This window comes from Cydia splendana, chromosome 6, assembly GCF_910591565.1.
Source record: "Cydia splendana chromosome 6, ilCydSple1.2, whole genome shotgun sequence".
NCBI lineage: Eukaryota > Metazoa > Arthropoda > Insecta > Lepidoptera > Tortricidae > Cydia > Cydia splendana.
In genome coordinates, this window is record NC_085965.1 from 13,442,228 (window position 1) to 13,460,095 (window position 17,868).

The following is a 17,868-nucleotide window of genomic DNA, read 5'->3' on the forward strand; positions in this document are numbered from 1 at the left end:
CGATATGGATTAGCTGTGTCAGTGTCAAAAGTAACGTTTTTGTTTGAAGAAACGCCACATTTGATTTGATACTGACATATCTAAATCATATCGCTTCGAGATCTATTAATTGACGTATATCTTAAAGTTCGAACCGGCCGTTAGACAATAAATTCCTACACACGTATCCGTGTCTGAACAGAGGGTGTAGAAATAGTAGAAGTGGCTCCCCCATGGTATAATAATTAATATACTCCGCCTGGTACTCTTTTCCCGTCTTTTCGTGGTCACGTGACTGACACAAGCCTACGTCATGCGACAGCGCTATATGATAATATGCGATAGCGCTATATACATATAGCGGCCATGTTATTGTGACGTAGGCTTGTGTCACTCTGGGAAGAGAAGACCATGTTTTATTAGACTGGGCTCCCCACAGCACCCGCTCGACTGTAGGTAATGTTCTCTGCTCAAGTAAAGCGCCATTTACATGGTGCGAGTTTCTTGATGGTAGTATTATACTGACTGTCCTGGTGGTTGTGCGCGCGACACTCGAGCAGCGTGCGCAGCAGCGCGCGGTGCGCGGGCGAGGCGGAGTGCGCGCGCACGAGCGCCTCCAGCTCGCTCCACACCTGCCGCCATTGCTCCTCGCGGCGGCTGCTCGACTGTAACGTTCTCTGCTCGAGTAATAGAGGGTAGTATTATACTGACTGTCCTGGTGGTTGTGCGCGCGACACTCGAGCAGCGTGCGCAGCAGCGCGCGGTGCGCGGGCGAGGCGGAGTGCGCGCGCACGAGCGCCTCCAGCTCGCTCCACACCTGCCGCCATTGCTCCTCGCGGCGGCTGCTCGACTGTAACGTTCTCTGCTCGAGTAATAGAGGGTAGTATTATACTGACTGTCCTGGTGGTTGTGCGCGCGACACTCGAGCAGCGTGCGCAGCAGCGCGCGGTGCGCGGGCGAGGCGGAGTGCGCGCGCACGAGCGCCTCCAGCTCGCTCCACACCTGCCGCCATTGCTCCTCGCGGCGGCTGCTCGACTGTAACGTTCTCTGCTCGAGTAATAGAGGGTAGTATTATACTGACTGTCCTGGTGGTTGTGCGCGCGACACTCGAGCAGCGTGCGCAGCAGCGCGCGGTGCGCGGGCGAGGCGGAGTGCGCGCGCACGAGCGCCTCCAGCTCGCTCCACACCTGCCGCCATTGCTCCTCGCGGCGACTGCTCGACTTGCCTCTGTAGAAAGACCACGAGTTAAATCGTTTACGACTATGCGACAGCTAATAATCAAAATTATCACACTGAGAAAATTCAGGACCAAATTCAGGATATATTTCCTTCCTCTTTGACTCAGGCGGTAATCAACCTTCCTACCTACCTAGAAAGGAAGGAAATGGTTGTAAAATATTACCATCCAAATTTTTCCTGATGGAAGTTAATCATAATTTTACCCACCGAGTCAAAAAAGAAGGTATTAAAAGGTAATTCTAATGTAAATAATAAGGAGTCAAAAAGGACGATAATTCTAACTAATATTCTAATTTTAATGGACTATAAAATCAGGAAAGTAACTACAGACCTAAATAAAACTTACCCACCGAGTAGAAAATAATAATTTACTTTGGTATTGAATAACTTGATAACCGGAAGGAGAATATTTTTGGATGGTAGGTAATTTAAAATATATCCTTCCAAAACGTTTGCAACAATTACCTTCCTAATTTCCCCCTATTGCGGTTTGAGTTTGAATCGGTATGTAATGAGGTAAGGAAAATAACAAATTAGGAAAGAAATACATGATTTTCCCCCAAATTCTCCAATTACCTTCCTAATTCCCATTGCAGGAGAAAAATACAGAAGGCTCGTTTGAATCAGTAGGTAAAACGCAAACACCGTTGATTTTGTTAAAGTGATAATACACAATGATTAGAGATACCAAAAAGAATAGATAGTATAGAGGGGTCCTGTCATTGTAAATTTTGTAGTCACTGTAAATTTACTGCCATCTATCGACACACGACTAAAACTCCAAATGAAAACGTATAAAGTTATCAAAAAATGTATATATATGGATAAATAATTTTATTATTTTTATATCATTTTAATCCATGTTCATTCACTGATATCTATCTGTTAAAATTGTTAAATATGAAACGGTGTCGTCACGCCATCTAGCCGAGGATAGGCTAAAGGTGTGTGCGCCATCTATTCGAGAATGACTTTTACTTGAATTCCGAGGCACGTTTTTTCCTTAGACTCTATTCGTCTTATACGAAGTTACATATGTCTTTGGAGATACTATACATAGGTTACATATTATTATATATATACTCTACATGGGCACCGTCAATGAAATTTTTCAAATATTTATGTGGGCCAATCCCGGCGGCACTGCATTGCCGGGCCGACCCGTGACGGGAGTGGAGCGAGCCCCGAACATCCCGTCGGTTTACAAAAATCAGTTTAATATACTGGTCCCTCAGTGAGGGAACTTTCAGATATTAAGCTGAAAAGAACAGATACTACACTTTGATCTTAGCCAAAAGGCCGAGAAGCGATAACAATCCAAACTTGTTCGAAAAGGGTCATTGAATCAGGAAAAATCTTAACACCGCGATGTACGATGTCCATCGGAGTAGCGCAGCGACATCTAGCGACTAATTCGGTAACAACAAGTTCCTTCTGAAGTTGTACAATGTACAAGCAGTCGAGTTCATAAATATATATACATTTTTTCACCTTATTGCGATGGATTAAGGTGAAGAAATGTATACATATTTATGAACTCTACTGTACCCTCTAAAATTTACGCGTCTTAGGGGTCATCCATTAATTACATCACACGTTTAGGGGGAGGGAGGGGGTCAAGAAAATGTGACATGTTGAGACAAGGGGGAGGGGGGAGTCATAAACTTTGTGACGTCACTTTAACTTCATCAGTAACGGAAAATGTATTTAAATTATTTTATATGCTAATTATCATTTAAACAACAAGGTTTTGAAACGATAATCGTTTTTATTCGTTTAATTTTATTTCTTAATCAGTTTTGGGTTATAAAATTACTAATATTTCTTTTGTCAAAAATATTTTGATATAATATTAAATGAATATTTGCCGATTTCGTTGAAGAAATGTGACGTCACACCAGGGGGGAGGGGTTTGCCAAATGTGACCAAGTGTGACAAGGAGGGGTAAAAAAAACCTAGAAATTCGTGTGACGTAATTAATGGATGACCCCTTACCGCCGAATACGACATCTTTCAGCCAAAACTCCGCGCTCGGGGTTTCCAGCTGTGGCCGCGGCACGCTTACCACGAACGAGCTCAAATCCACGTAATGGCACGATTGCAGCTGTAGAACGGGTATTCTTGTGAATATATTTCATCACATCGTCTCCCGTGGCGGAAACATGCAGGCGCGATAAATATAGCGCCTTAACACCATTGACTTCGGCTGTATACATCTACCACTAGCGCCATCTTGTGTTGAATAGTAGTAGACATTTTTAAAGTTTTGAAGCTAATGCCAGTGTGGGTGAATGTGAACTATTGGGGCAGCACTGAGTGGTATTTATTGACTTGAAGTATTAAATTTTATTTCTCGATTCTACCATGGGTGTGTATTCCACCTGTCCAATTTCTTTGTCTAATGTCATTTCGTCTCACTCTCACATTAAGCAAAATGTGAGATGCAATACACATTGGACCAAGAAATTGGATATGGAATACACCACCCTTAGGTATTCAACGGACACAATCAGGTCAGGTTCAGTTAGCGGTACCTCAAGTTTGAAGGTAGTTGTGCGGTGGGGAACTCGTGGCGGGACTCCATGCCCAGCAGCGCCAGCAGCACGCCGCGGCACGTGTCCACCTCGTCCTCCGTCAGTGTCTCCTGCACCACCAGACGGATCAGGGGCTCCATCACCTTGGTAATAATGGAATACCACCCTTAGGTATTCAACGGACACAATCAGGTCCGGTTCAGTTAGCGGTACCTCAAGTTTGAAGGTAGTTGTGCGGTGGGGAACTCGTGGCGGGACTCCATGCCCAGCAGCGCCAGCAGCACGCCGCGGCACGTGTCCACCTCGTCCTCCGTCAGTGTCTCCTGCACCACCAGACGCGTCAGGGGCTCCATCACCTTGGTAATAATGGAATACCACCCTTAGGTATTCAACGGACACAATCAGGTCAGGTTCAGTTAGCGGTACCTCAAGTTTGAAGGTAGTTGTGCGGTGGGGAACTCGTGGCGGGACTCCATGCCCAGCAGCGCCAGCAGCACGCCGCGGCACGTGTCCACCTCGTCCTCCGTCAATGTCTCCTGCACCACCAGACGGGTCAGGGGCTCCATCACCTTGGTAAAAATAAAAATTTAAATAAATCGAAAATGCAAGTTGATACACGCTTTTGTCGCTGACTGTACTTTTCTTTCAGCAGGCAACTAATTCTCAATGGGACAAACCTAACCAATCCAAATACAATTAGGTTACATTTTTTTTATCACAAAATTATGATATTATTGGAATCACATCGTTGAATACTTAAAAAATTGTTTTAAAATTATTTTACAAATAATATGATTTTAAAATTACTTAGTTATGATGGGATTTTTGGGGTGTTGCAGTTAATTATCACGCAACGAGGCATTTTTTAAGTTTTCTCGGACGTCCGGCTGCAACAACTGACGTGCGTGGAGTGTCAGTAGCGACGGCCAACCTCGACGCTTGGTCGGGGTTCGGACACGCGAAGTAGATGCATTTGCGTCATCTAGTGTATATGTCGCAGTCGGATCGTATAATCCGCCGTATTACATTACGGCTAGCCGTTTTCAAAAACAGGGGCGTTTTGAAATGCGGCGGTTTAACGATTAGCCGGATTGAATGCGGCTGAATGAGAATCCGCCGGAATGTATTCGGCGCCATACGTTCTTCAACACGGCTAGCCGTAATGTAATACAGCGAGTCATTAGCCGCCGCTTTGACAGTTTTTAGTTCCCATTTTTAACACCCGTGGCGCTGCCTGACAAACGCTGGGGTGTCCATCAAATCTGGAGTTCGTCGGACTGTTTCTTTTCAAAAAACATTTCTTTCGCAACTTAACTAGACGGAGCCCCGCTTCGCGGGGCTCCTATTTCTGAGCTGTTTGCCCTTCGGGCATCTGAAGCTACCTAACGAACCTAACCTACCTACCTATTGATTTAGTGAGACGTCCGTGAAAACATTACACTTTGGGGAAAAAAGCGTAGGTAGGTAAGTAGGTTAGGTTCGTTAGGTAGCTTCAGATGCCCGAAGGGCAAACCGCCCAGAAATAGGAGCCCCGCTTGCGGGGCTCCGTCTATTTAAGTTGTGAAGGAAATGTTTTGGAAAAGAAACACATGTAGTGCGGTGGGACCATGGTAAAAATAAATTAAATTGCAAACATTTTCAAACTCCGGTTACGTAGGCGACCGAAAGAACTGGTCACTCTACAATCTAAAATAGTAGTACGATGCGGCTAAACGTTGGCCGCCTTATTGAAGAACGTATCGCAATGACAATCCGGCTAATCGTCGAACCGCCGCATTTCAAAACGCCCCTGTTTTTGATAACGGCTAGCCGTAATGTAATACGGCGGATTATACGATCTGACTACGACATCTATACAAATCTGTGTTACGATCTCTATATACGTATTTTGAATCGGCTATTAGCAGGCGTGGCTCACTCCGCGATTTCGTCGCTTTGCTACAGGTAGCTAAAAGTACACCCGTTCCACACCAATTTTGGTGGCTAGCCATAAGCCGTGCGTGGCGCTGTCGCCACCTAGCGGTCATATCGGTCCTGATCGTAACAGACGCGTTTTGTTAGAGAGTGAGTCTTCTGTACCTAGTACCAAAGACATATGTAACTCCGTATAAGATGAATAAAGTCTAAGAAAAAAACGTGCCTCGGAAATCAAGAAAAAGCTGAGAAAAAGTCATTCTCGGATAGATGGCGCACACACTTTTGGCCTATGGTCGGCTAGATGGCGTTGACGACACCGTTTCATATTTAACAATTGGTCTGATGACAGTAACAAAGAATCATGGAAATAACAGTTTCAAAGAAACATATATGTTAATATGGTTCTAAAAACGGCCCAATCTCAGTATAAACATTAGGATTATTAATATATTCAATAAAATAAAAGTGCAAAATTCTCCAATCACCCATTTTAACTGAAACGCCAATCAGAAGCGACCTCAGGAGTGACGTCATCAATCCATGACGTATTTCTTAGAGCAGCATAGACAACCTCATTGACCGTAATCCATACATCCTCACCAAAGAGTTTGGAGGTTCAAAAAAAAAATGTTATTTCGCCACTAAACATTTATTACGTCCAGAAAATATTATTACACGATGTAAAGTAAATATTTATTTGTTATTAAATAAATAAAATGCTAAATAATATGATATTTCACCAAAAAACTTTTTTATTTATTTGGCTGAATGGAACTATCTTTGCCATGTTGGCTGTCGTAACCAGAAAAAAATAAAAATTAAAAAGTAAAACCGGCGCTCGGTGATTTTCACTCAGAATTTGCATGTATCAAAATATTTCATCTTAAATTGCACCCGTGTGAGAGTTTTTGTATATAATGAGTTATTGTGATTAATGTCTGTAATGTATTTATCATCCCTAATCATAATATATGGTGCTGAATTTACAATATCATTCGGATTCAAGGGAAAATTCGTAACTGTAAGTATGTAAACAATGTCTATCACCCTTCCACTAACTAATTAATGACGTCACAAATGGCTTGCGAGGCGTTTTCGCGCGAGGTTTAAACTAGCTATAAAAAAATGCAATTATTTATGTTAAATCTTATGAGTATAGCTGAAATATTGTGTTTTTCAGAACCAGTACAAGTGTACCGACAATAATAAAAGGGATTTCAAAATTTGTCATCAGGCCTATTTTAACACGTAGGTAGTGAATGAACATGGGTCAAAATGATATAAAAAAATTAAAATCATTTATCCATATATATATTTTTTTTCGATAGTTTTATACGTTTTCATTTTAAGTTTTAGTCGTGTGTCGATAGATGGCAGTAAATTTACTGTGACTACAAAATTTACTATGACAGGACCCCTCTATACTATCTATCTATTCTCTTTCCTAGTACTATTATTTATTCTGTGCTATTAGTTTCATACATTAACGGCCCCGGTATAAAAGAACCGGTCCTCTAAAAACTATGTGACATAAGCGTCACAACTGGCAACACTGCGTCGTAGAGATATCGATCTCTACGACTTCTGTCATAATATACAACTGGAAGACGTCAATTCGTAAAGTTAAACTTACGATGGACAGACGTTAGCTAGTTTGGCCCTGTAACACCGCCATCTAGTGGCGGTTTTGTTAGACGTAAAAAAACATGATTACGTGCAAAACAGTAACAAACTTTTTAGGGTTCCGTACCCAAAGGGTAAAAATGGGACCCTATCACTAAGACTGCGCTGTCCATCTGTCACCAGGTAACTCATGAACTGTAATAGCTAGACAGTTGACATTTTCACAGATGGTGTATTTCTGTTGCCGCTATAACAACCAATACTAAAAACATAGTAAAATAAACATTTAAGAGCCCATCAACGTGCACACTAGCGCCACTGCTAAATAATCGTGATTATTTAAATTTAACGACAGGTATTTAAAAAAGGGGGCCGCTACGAACTGTATTTTGTATTTAAGTACATCTTGAATACATCAAACTAGTTTTTAGGGTTTCGTAGCCAAATGGGAAAAAAACGGAACCCTTATGGATTCGTCATGTCTGTCTGTCTGTCTGTCCGTGTATGTCACAGCCACTTTTTTCCGAAACTATAAGAACTATTCTGTTGAAACTTGGTAAGTAGATGTATTCTGTGAACCGCATTAAGATTTTCACACAAAAATATAAAAAAAAAAACAATAAAAGTTGGGGGTTCCCCATACTTGGAACTTCATCAAACCCATACGTGTGGGGTATCTATGGATAGGTCTTCAAAAATGATATTGAGGTTTCTAATATAATTTTTTTCTAAACTGAATAGTTTGCGCGAGAGACACTTCCAAAGTGGCAACATGTGTGTGTCCCTCCCCCCTGTAACTTCTAAAATAAGAGAGTGATAAATCCAAGGACTCCAAGGTAAAATGTATCTCCCAAGGCCCACAAAATTTATCCACACCTCCTGGGATGGAGCAAACTCGGATTATACGAATTTAGTACCTAATGTAGGTATTCAAATGATTTCTAGCTTGCTGGGAATAGGGAATATTAGGCAAAGCTCTGCGTAGGTGGCACCTTTGTGGCACATACAGTCACAGATTATATAATAGTTCTTACGAACAGATACTTATCTCTCAAAGAAAACGCAAATACCTACCGTTTTGATACCTACGCAATAATACAATGGAATGACCTTCGACGCGCCGCTCCCCGCACCGCGCGCACCGGCACAACGCTAGGGTTGCTGACGCTTAAAAATGATAAATAAATACCTACGAGTGAAATAAAAGGAAAGCTAAATCTTAAATTATAATAGGTACCTAATATTCCGTTTATGCGTTAGTGTTTGCGAAATACTCATTTTAAAAGGTCATATGTCCCTGCAGTAACCGCAGTGTTTACGCCGTTTTATAAACCGCGAAATGATCCCAGCAAGAATTAGTTTTAAAACTTCGTGGAGTTTAAAACCTGTTAGAGATTTACGTTAGATAATAGAGATAACATCAATACAGGTATTATAAGACAAACAGGGCATAAGTTTAGTACTTAATACCTACATTGAAATAGCAGTAAGTACCTACTTTCGTTAAAATAAACATGACAGTACCAAAAGAACTTAAAAGTTAGCTACCTACTTGTTTCAAATAGATACTTAGATAGGTAAGTATAGGTAAACCAGAATTTTGGGAGTATTGTCAAGAGGGCGCTCGTTTTGAATTTTATATAGAAACAATTTGTATAGTGGGGACAATGGAAATTGGCAGATGATTTTTGTTTTATTCCGACAACTTTAATAAGTGCGAAGTTTGATGTTTGGATATTTCTTCGGTTTTTACGCTATAAAATTCGTGAATTTTACGACGTATGACACATAAATCAAAATCATCCAAATCTATTTTCTTTTTTTTAGGTTTGGTCGTTTAATTCCGCCCTTACGCCCTTCGCTAGCAATCTGTGATACCGATGCATGCGATACACCTAATACACAAATCAAATTATTACAAGACATCAACCAAATCGTGACGACCTGACTATAGTGACATTTGTCCATAAGTTTGAAACTTACCCGTCAATTCAGGTGGTAATTTTGTTATGTTTTCTAATGGAAGAAATTTCTCTCCCGCACGTTTTTTTACCCGATTTTTTTCAATAAATAACTATATACACCGTTTACAACTTTTTCTCTGTAAAATCTAAAACTTTCGGCATGATTATTGCAGTCTAATAATAATTCACACGAAACTAGACAAAGCAATGTTTACATTGTCAATATTGACAACTATCATAGAGGGTAGATGTCGTCTATTATTAAAGTTGTTGCCATTGCTAGAAATTAGTACCAACAAATTTCCGTAACATGGCGCACCCTCAATAGATCCTGGTTCACCTATATATAACTATAAATGTGTCATTAGAAACATTACATCTTTAAAGAAATTTCGTAGCTTTTAACTATCGTAAAAATAACGGTAGGTTTACTTACTTTTCCTCATTTGTCGGAAGAGCAAAAAACGATAATTTATTATTTGATTTGGTATTTTTGCAGCCATAAACACTACAAGCTGTGTAATTTTTTTTTCGTTGCGATGACATTTCCTTCGTATGAATGATCTCACAGGCATATTCGAGCGCGCGTGCGTACGTTAGCGCGTGTGGCAACCAACTGGCTCGCTTGTCTACCGTGAACGCGAGCGGATTCGTAGGTATTAATCCGAGCTCGCGCGGCGAGTTCCATAGGCCGGATACAGTAAAGAAACCACATTGACACATCACACGTCAATCACATGGCCTACCGCGAAACAAGAAAATGGAAATTTCGTTATCTAATCTCTCTCTCACTCTTCTATATTCGAGCGATAAAGAGGCAGATAACTGAATTATGATTTTCGCGTTTACCGGTAGGCCCTTGTTAACAAACCGCCTTGATGCATCAATGTCATATTGTATTGTCTGTGAAAACTTGTCAAAAAACAGTTTAAGGCACAGTATGTATAAGTAAGTCTATGAATTTACTGAGTCAGTAGTGCTGCACTCTGGCGGCAGAACATTGCAGTAGTATCCCCTATTAAAACCTCAAAAGTCTTTTTTTTATCTAATTTGAATGGCCTATGGACAAATCTTTTTAATTTATATATTGAAGTTTCATACAATAACGGCCCCGGTATAAAAAAACCGGTCCTCTAAAAATTATGTGACATAAACGTCACAACTGGCAACACCGCGTCGTAGAGAAACCGATCTCTACGACAACCGTCAAAAACGTCGTAAACAACGAAGACGTCGATTCGTAAAATTATACTTACGATGTATAGTCGTTAGCCAGTTTGGTATTGTAACACCGCCATCTAGTGGAGTTTTTGGTAGACGTAAAAATGTATAGTCGCATATATACAAAAATGACATGACGTCCAAATAGGTTACATGATTAATTACTTTCACCACACTTGTCGGTCTAGCATGACTTGCGTTCTCGCGCGCAACTCCATACATCTCGACTTTAAGTATGGACTCGTGCGCGAGAACGCAACATATGCTAGACCTCCAGCTCAAAAATGCTCTCTTTATTCTTCAAAAACGGACGGTAAAGTTGCATTTTATGTACATCAGTGGCATAATTTGATGCATTTCGAGTTGCTTGTTCATGTAGGCTGGATTCGGGTCATAAAACTAAAACAAAGTTCATCAATACCACAGACTGCACAGACACCGCATTCAAGTCAAGCATTTACAAACAGCACGAGCTCACCATAAATAGGTGTAATTTTACTTGTAAAATGTTAAGATTCGAGCGGCAAAACCGAGTTGTATTCTACATCATTTTATGCTATAAAAAATTAGAAGATAGAGAAGTTTGATGTTTAAAATAATACTTGCACAATCTGTGCTATGAAAATCGCTACAGAATTAGCTTGGTTTTACTGTGTTCATTTACATTATTTTGGTTTTATAAGTAAGTTTTTTTTTTGTGTTTTCCAATTAAGAGATAGGTCAAGACCGGGTAGTCTTTTTCTAATAAAAAAAAAACAGTATAGTAGTGTCAGTGGTCCGCGATGAATACTCACGGAGCCCAAGTTGAAGACGAGCGTGGAGGAGATGGTGAGCGGCCAGTAGGTGGTGTGCCGCTGCAGGCGCGCCTTGGCCCGCGCGTTGGCGCCGGCGCCGCGCAGCGGGAACAGCCGGTTTTGCTGCATGAGCGCACCGAACTCCTTTATTCTGACAAATTAAATTAATCAATGTTAGGATGTATTTTTACAAGCTTTTATTTAGTGTAGTTTGTTAAAATTATCTCGATGCGTATTAGTAGGCTGTCGAAAGACAATTATAGTCAGCAATAAATCTTGTGTAAAAAAAATGACTAAATAATTTTATAGTAATATGTATTTAGGAACTGATGAGTTGGTTGAAAAATCTTTTTAAATGGGAAACATAATCTTGACATTTAAACTTCACGCCAATAGCCTACCTACAGTTGTAAGCTACATTGCACGGAAGCTCACTTGCGCGTGGCGCTTGCCATGTAAGGTTGGTATTGCGTCTCACTCTCTCATTAAGCAAAATGTGAGACGCAAATACACATTGGACAAAGAAATTGGACAGGTGGAAAACACACCCATGGCCGAACCGAGAACTATTTTTTTTAATACAGTTGCTCAAAAAGTGCTACTTTTCGTAGCTGTTTAGCGTTCGCAAAGTTGTTTTTTGCGAACTAGTGCTTTTTACTTTTCTAGATTTTTTAAATTTAATTCTGACCGTAACCGATAGGTCCTCACCTAAGAATTTGGATGTTCAAAAACTTTATATACATTTTATTTTGCCATTAAACATTTATTACGTACAAAAAGTATTGTTACAAGATATAAAGTAAATATTTATTAGTTATTATATAAATAAAACGTTATATAATACGATGTATCACTAAAAAACTTTTTTTATTATTTGGCTGAATGGAACTATCCTTGCCACGTTGGCTGCCGTTAACAGAAAAAAAACCGGGCAAGTGCGAGTCGGACTCGCGCACGAAGGGTTCCGTACCATAATGCAAATAACGGCAAATAAACGGTCACCCATCCAAGTACTGACCCCGCCCGACGTTGCTTAACTTCGGTCAAAAATCACGTTTGTTGTATGGGAGCTCCACTTAAATCTTTATTTTATTCTGTTTTTAGTAAGGTGTATTCGGGTATTACCGAATGTCGGATAATTCCGAAATTCAGATGAAAATCACCCTTAATTCCATCATAATAAAAGTCTCTTTCGGAATTATCCGACAGTTTTCGACATTCGGAATTACCCGAGTAAACCTTATTTGTTGTTATAGCGGCAACAGAAATACATCATCTGTAAAAATTTCAACTGTGCTAGCTATCACGGTTCGTGAGATACAGCCTGGTGACAGACAGACGGACGGACGGACGGACGGACGGACGGACAGCGGAGTCTTAGTAATAGGGTCCCGTTTTACCCTTTGGGTACGGAACCCTAAAAAATTAAAAAGTAAAACCGGCGCCCGCCATTTTCACGTAAAATTTAGTTGTATCCAAATAATTAACTTAAATTGCAACTGTGTTTTTGTATGAAATGAGTTAATGTGATTAGTTTTTGAAATGTAAATCAACTCTGAACGTAGTTTATAGTGCTGTATAATATAGAATATCATTCAAGTTCAAGGGAAAATTCGTAACTGTGAGTGTAATACTCATGTAACCAATATTTGTTTTATTTAGGTTTTTTCGCAAATGTATTAAAAAACGTCGTTTAATGTACGTGTGGAAGTGTTAGTATTTACTTGTCCCGTGTCTTTTATTCGCCTGCGACTCATAAAAGACATCTCGGGACTCATAAATAATAACACACTTTCCACACTTTCATTGAAATGTACTATTAATACTTCAAGTCAATAAATACCACTCAGTGCTGCCCCCAATAGTCCAGGCCATAATTGTTAAAAAAAAAATGCCCCCAATAGTTCATACACACCGCCATTAGCTTCAAAACTTTAAAAATGTCTACTACTATTCAACACAAGATGGCGCTAGTAGTAGATGTATACAGCCGAAGTCAATGGTGTTACACTGCGCCATATGATTTGCGGGAATTCCACTATCAAACGTCAACTTTTGAGAAATATAATCATCGCAACAATGTACATGGCCGTACGGCGAAATCTCCATTTGTCCAATTTCGGGTAGGAGTTGACAGTTGAAGTTCGATTATGTATCGGGATCGGGGCCGTACTCCGTGCTAGAAAGCTGGAGTATAGGTTGAATAGGTAGATGCCCTGCTAAGCCAAAGAGCGCTATTTCAAAATAAAATTCATAGCTAACTTTATACCTTAGTTTCTATTACTGAAAATTCCATTTTCAAAATCATTTGTTTTTGAGATAGCGCTATTCGGCTTAGGGCCACTTGCACCATCCCACTAACCCGGGGATAACCGGTTAAACCTGGAGTCGCCATGGCAACCGGTACAATTTGACACTAGGTTAACGGTTTAACCGGTTAGCCCCGGGTTATTCGGATGGTGCTCGTGGCGCTTCGGAGGGCAGGCTAGGCACCTGTAGTCGGTGACGCGGCCGCCGGCGCCCTCGGACAGCGCGGGCGGCTCGTCGTAGGGCGCGCGCCCGCCCAGCGCGCCCACCCACAGCTCGCCGCCCTGCGCCGCCAGCACGTGCGACGCCGACCGCCCGCCGCCCTTCCTGCACCATCACCAGTGTATAGTCAGTGAGACCGTAGACAAATATAGTAAGAATACTCACTCCATACATCAGTTTTGGTACCAAAAATACTATTATTTTCGCAGTCGATATCGAATAGCAGAATTATCAGTACCGCTACTCGATACTAGATGTCTCTCGAAAATTGTATTGAACAACAATTTACAACTAATATTAGAAGCAGGAGTTAAAAATAGGATTCCGATTAATCCGGTTATGATAGTAGCTGAAAATTATTGAGTATTAAGACTTTTCGGTCGCCGCTACATCTATCGTCAAGTAGCAGTACTAATAATCCCGCTACTCGATGCTAGATTTCGACTACGAAAATAATAGTCATTTCGGTACCAAAACTGATGTATGGAGTGAGCACTGTAATGTACTTTTTCTCAAAAATGGACGGCAAAGTCGACTTTGCCGTTTAAAAAATAGGTTGCGAAGCGCGTAGTTTATGGTCAGTCAAAAATTAAAAAGTTAAAAACATTGCAGTCTCGATTTTGGGACTGCAATGTTGCATACAAATTCCATTATTTGTCGAGTTCCAAACTTTTTAAAAGTTGAAATGGCCATATCAAATGAAGGCACAGGCCCATTAAACAGCCAAACAGATGATTAGTACCGCGACTATTTAGCTGTCTCAAATAGGTTGGCGTATTTTCGGCAGAAAAATACACTTCTATTTTTTTATTAAAAAAATAAAAAGGCGTCAAAGCTAATTTTTTCAATTGTTTCTACTTTTTTCTGTGAAAATATATACGTAAGAAAGTTGCTTTTGTAAAATATTTCTATGATATTTATATTTCTTGCACCATTTTTGAGAAAAGCACTATATATGACTCGGCTGGAAGGCTACTTGCTGGCTTCGGATTCAATTAAACGGACTCCCAAGGTCGTCCGTTTAAAACGAATCCTCAGCCTGCAAGTAGCTACTTCCGAGCCTCGACAATAATGTACTATTTTCTCTATGGTGAGACACACAGAGAAGATGGCCGATGGGGTCGAAAAGTGCACGAGTGGAGACCACGGACTAGCAAGCGCAGCGTAGGACGACCACCCACAAGATGGACAGACGACCTTATTAAGGTCTGGATGCGGGTCGCTTCCAACCGGTACATTGGAGGTCCAAGGGGGAGGCCTATGTTCAGCAGTAGACGTCTTATGGCTGAGACGATGATGATGAGTCTCAGTGTTCATCAGGCAGGTTGCCGGCGTACCTGGGCACCTCGAGCGTGACGGAGCGGCCGTTGAGCAGGAAGTTGACGAGGCAGGCGGAGGGCCGGGACGCCACGTCGGCGGGCGTGACGCGCCACAGCGGCCCGCCGCAGCCGCCCGCGCCGCCCTCCGCGCCGCGCGGCGTCCACCACCGCAGCACTACCTGTGCATAATCAAGCAGAATAGATACTATAGAGGGTTACTGTCCTAGTCATAGAAGGTAGGATCCTATAGAAGTGGTATACGCGTGCCTCCGTGAGGGACAAAACATACGCAATGCGACACTGTGATTGGTCGAATTTTTTTGTTGCCCACCATAATCCATACTAAATTTAGTGTAGGGAAGAAAAAATATGTGAGACTGTGACAAGGACAAACAATAATAGCGTTCTACTACTATCCCGTTCGATGTTTTCCCCCCACCCCTCATGCCAAATCCAGTTATATCCTAGATTCATGGTCCTAGTCAATTTTATAGTCACAGTAAATTTACTGCCATCTATCGACACACGATTAAAAATAAAATGTATAAAAATATCAAAAAATGTAAACCATATTGGATAAATGATTTTGATTTATTTTTTATTTTATTATGATTTAGACCCTCGTTCTTTCACTAATATGTGTTAAGATTCTGTCAACGGCGTCAACGCCATCTAGCCGAGAATGGCTTTTTCTTGATTTCCGAGGCACATTTCTTCCTTAGACTTTATTCATCTTATACGGAATTACATATCGCTGGACCAATATTACAGGGTTCTATATTACATTTTCAAGATAGTTGAAATTCGACTTAATGTCATTATGACAATGTCCAAATTTCAGTTCGATAAAAGTGAAACAGAACCCTGTAATATTGGGCCAGCGATATGTCTTTGGTATAATACTAGTAATACTACAGTGTTAAACCGGAGCCGTATTATAACTGTAGAAAAAAAAATTAAATACCTTGTGATTAAAAATAGAAGACCCTGTCATAATCGCGTTCCCACAGAACATATTGTAAGCTAACCTTAAACGGGGACTTACAGATTCCGTGGCCTCCGCAGCCGTCTGCGCCGCCCGGAGTCCGGCGTGGGCCTCGGCCGAGTGAATAATCTCTACGTCGTAGTTCGCGCTGGAGCTCGCGTTTTGCTCTTCCTGTAACACAATACAGAAATATTTAAAAATAAAACTAAGGTTGGTATTCCACCTTCCAATCCCTTAATCCGATGTGCATTGCGTCTCACTCTCTCACTAAGCAAAATGTGAAACGCAAATACACATTGGACAGATGGAATACCACCTTTAGACAAAAGGTGTTAAATTGTCGATATAACTCATTGTACCACTTACATCTTATTAAAGCATTAACGTATATATCTATGGACTGGCCTTACGGGCACTAAAAATGGTACTAGTTTAGCGGTGTCACTCGCGAATTCCAGCCAGTCGTGCAGTCTAACGCAACTAGTTGCGACCAATAGCGCGCGTGATGCGAACTCATCAACCAATCGCGTTGTACCGGTGTCACACCGCTGTACTGGCCCCTGTCATGTTTCACTTTTATCGAACTGAAATTTGAACATTGTCATAGTGGCATTAAGTCGAATTTCAACTATCTTTAAAATGTAACATAGAACCCTGTAATATTGAGGCAGCGATATGTAACTCGAACTAAGTAGTTAATGTTAAGTACTCCGTTATTGTCGTATATGTATTTTGTTAACTTTTAAAGTGTTTATCCTCATAAGTCCCCGCGTACTTGTACAAGTACAAATTAAGGATAGCACTTCAGACTTGACATTTTAACTACATAGATGGCGTAACTGCCTATTGTACTTACTCAAGTACAAAATTTTCATTCCCCATTTACCGGGTAATTTTTTTACAACGGCAACACTGACACGGTCATTCTCATTCTATATTCTATGGTCGGTTTCGCCATGTTAGACAGGTAAAGTCAACTGTCAGTGTCAGTGTCACTTTTTCGCAAGATGGCCACACAGTCAGGTCGCTGGCCAGCACGAGGTAAGATAATCGGTTTATATTCAAGTAATCACTTGTTTTTTCTGTTGTCATACGAATGTATTAGTATATTTAAATTATAAATATTGTAAAATAAACAATATTTCAAAGAAACCTGTATATTTAAGGAGGTTCGGTCAAAATAATTTGTACTTACGGTAGTACGTTCGGTCTAACTTACAAGTATTTTTTTCCTTATTCTAGCATTTGATGAAAAGCAAATATCACAACTTCTCAATAACTATGACTTCAAGGACTCGGATAATGAAGATATGTTTATATCTGAACCCGACCAAGAATCAAATAGGGACTTTTCTTCGTTTTCGGAATATAAAGATGGAGAAATAGAAGTTGCAGTACGCGGACGTGTATCTAGTCATCGATTTCAAAGTGCTCGTGGTTAATGAGGTGGCGTAGCCGTGTTAGAAGCACAAGTGCACAAGGCCGCGACGTGGGCAAAGTGCAAGGGGTAGGTCTGGAGATCAAGTCCAGATTTTGAACACCCAAATCCAACCTCCGTGGATGTAGTATGGTATTAAAATAATGAAAAGACGTTTTTTAATTCCCCTTTTTATAAGAAGTTTGATTCGTTATGTTGTAATAAAGTATAATTTTTACTTTAGTGATGTTTAGAGAAAATATATGATTTAATTTTAATATTAAATAAATCCTTTAACTTTTTTATTATACTGTGTAAAAACCCAATGTACTCACACAAGTACAAAG

General features: G+C 40.6%; 1 protein-coding gene and 1 non-coding gene across 2 annotated transcripts in view; both read right to left on the reverse strand.

Annotated features, from left to right (window-relative positions):
- Positions 1–17,868, reverse strand: part of LOC134791783 (protein asunder) — a 29,606-nt gene that overhangs the window by 1,668 nt on the left and 10,070 nt on the right. Inside the window, exons 7-12 of the mRNA XM_063762939.1 lie at positions 16,165–16,275; positions 15,138–15,298; positions 13,765–13,905; positions 11,272–11,422; positions 4,179–4,321; positions 1,061–1,206 (exon numbers count right to left, since the gene is read on the reverse strand). Coding sequence (XP_063619009.1) covers positions 1,061–1,206; positions 4,179–4,321; positions 11,272–11,422; positions 13,765–13,905; positions 15,138–15,298; positions 16,165–16,275 — 853 coding nt within the window. The remainder of the gene's footprint in view (positions 1–1,060; positions 1,207–4,178; positions 4,322–11,271; positions 11,423–13,764; positions 13,906–15,137; positions 15,299–16,164; positions 16,276–17,868) is intronic.
- LOC134791922 (U2 spliceosomal RNA) lies at positions 2,337–2,529 on the reverse strand. Its single transcript, XR_010144369.1, has one exon. It is a non-coding gene; the product is annotated as a U2 spliceosomal RNA (small nuclear RNA).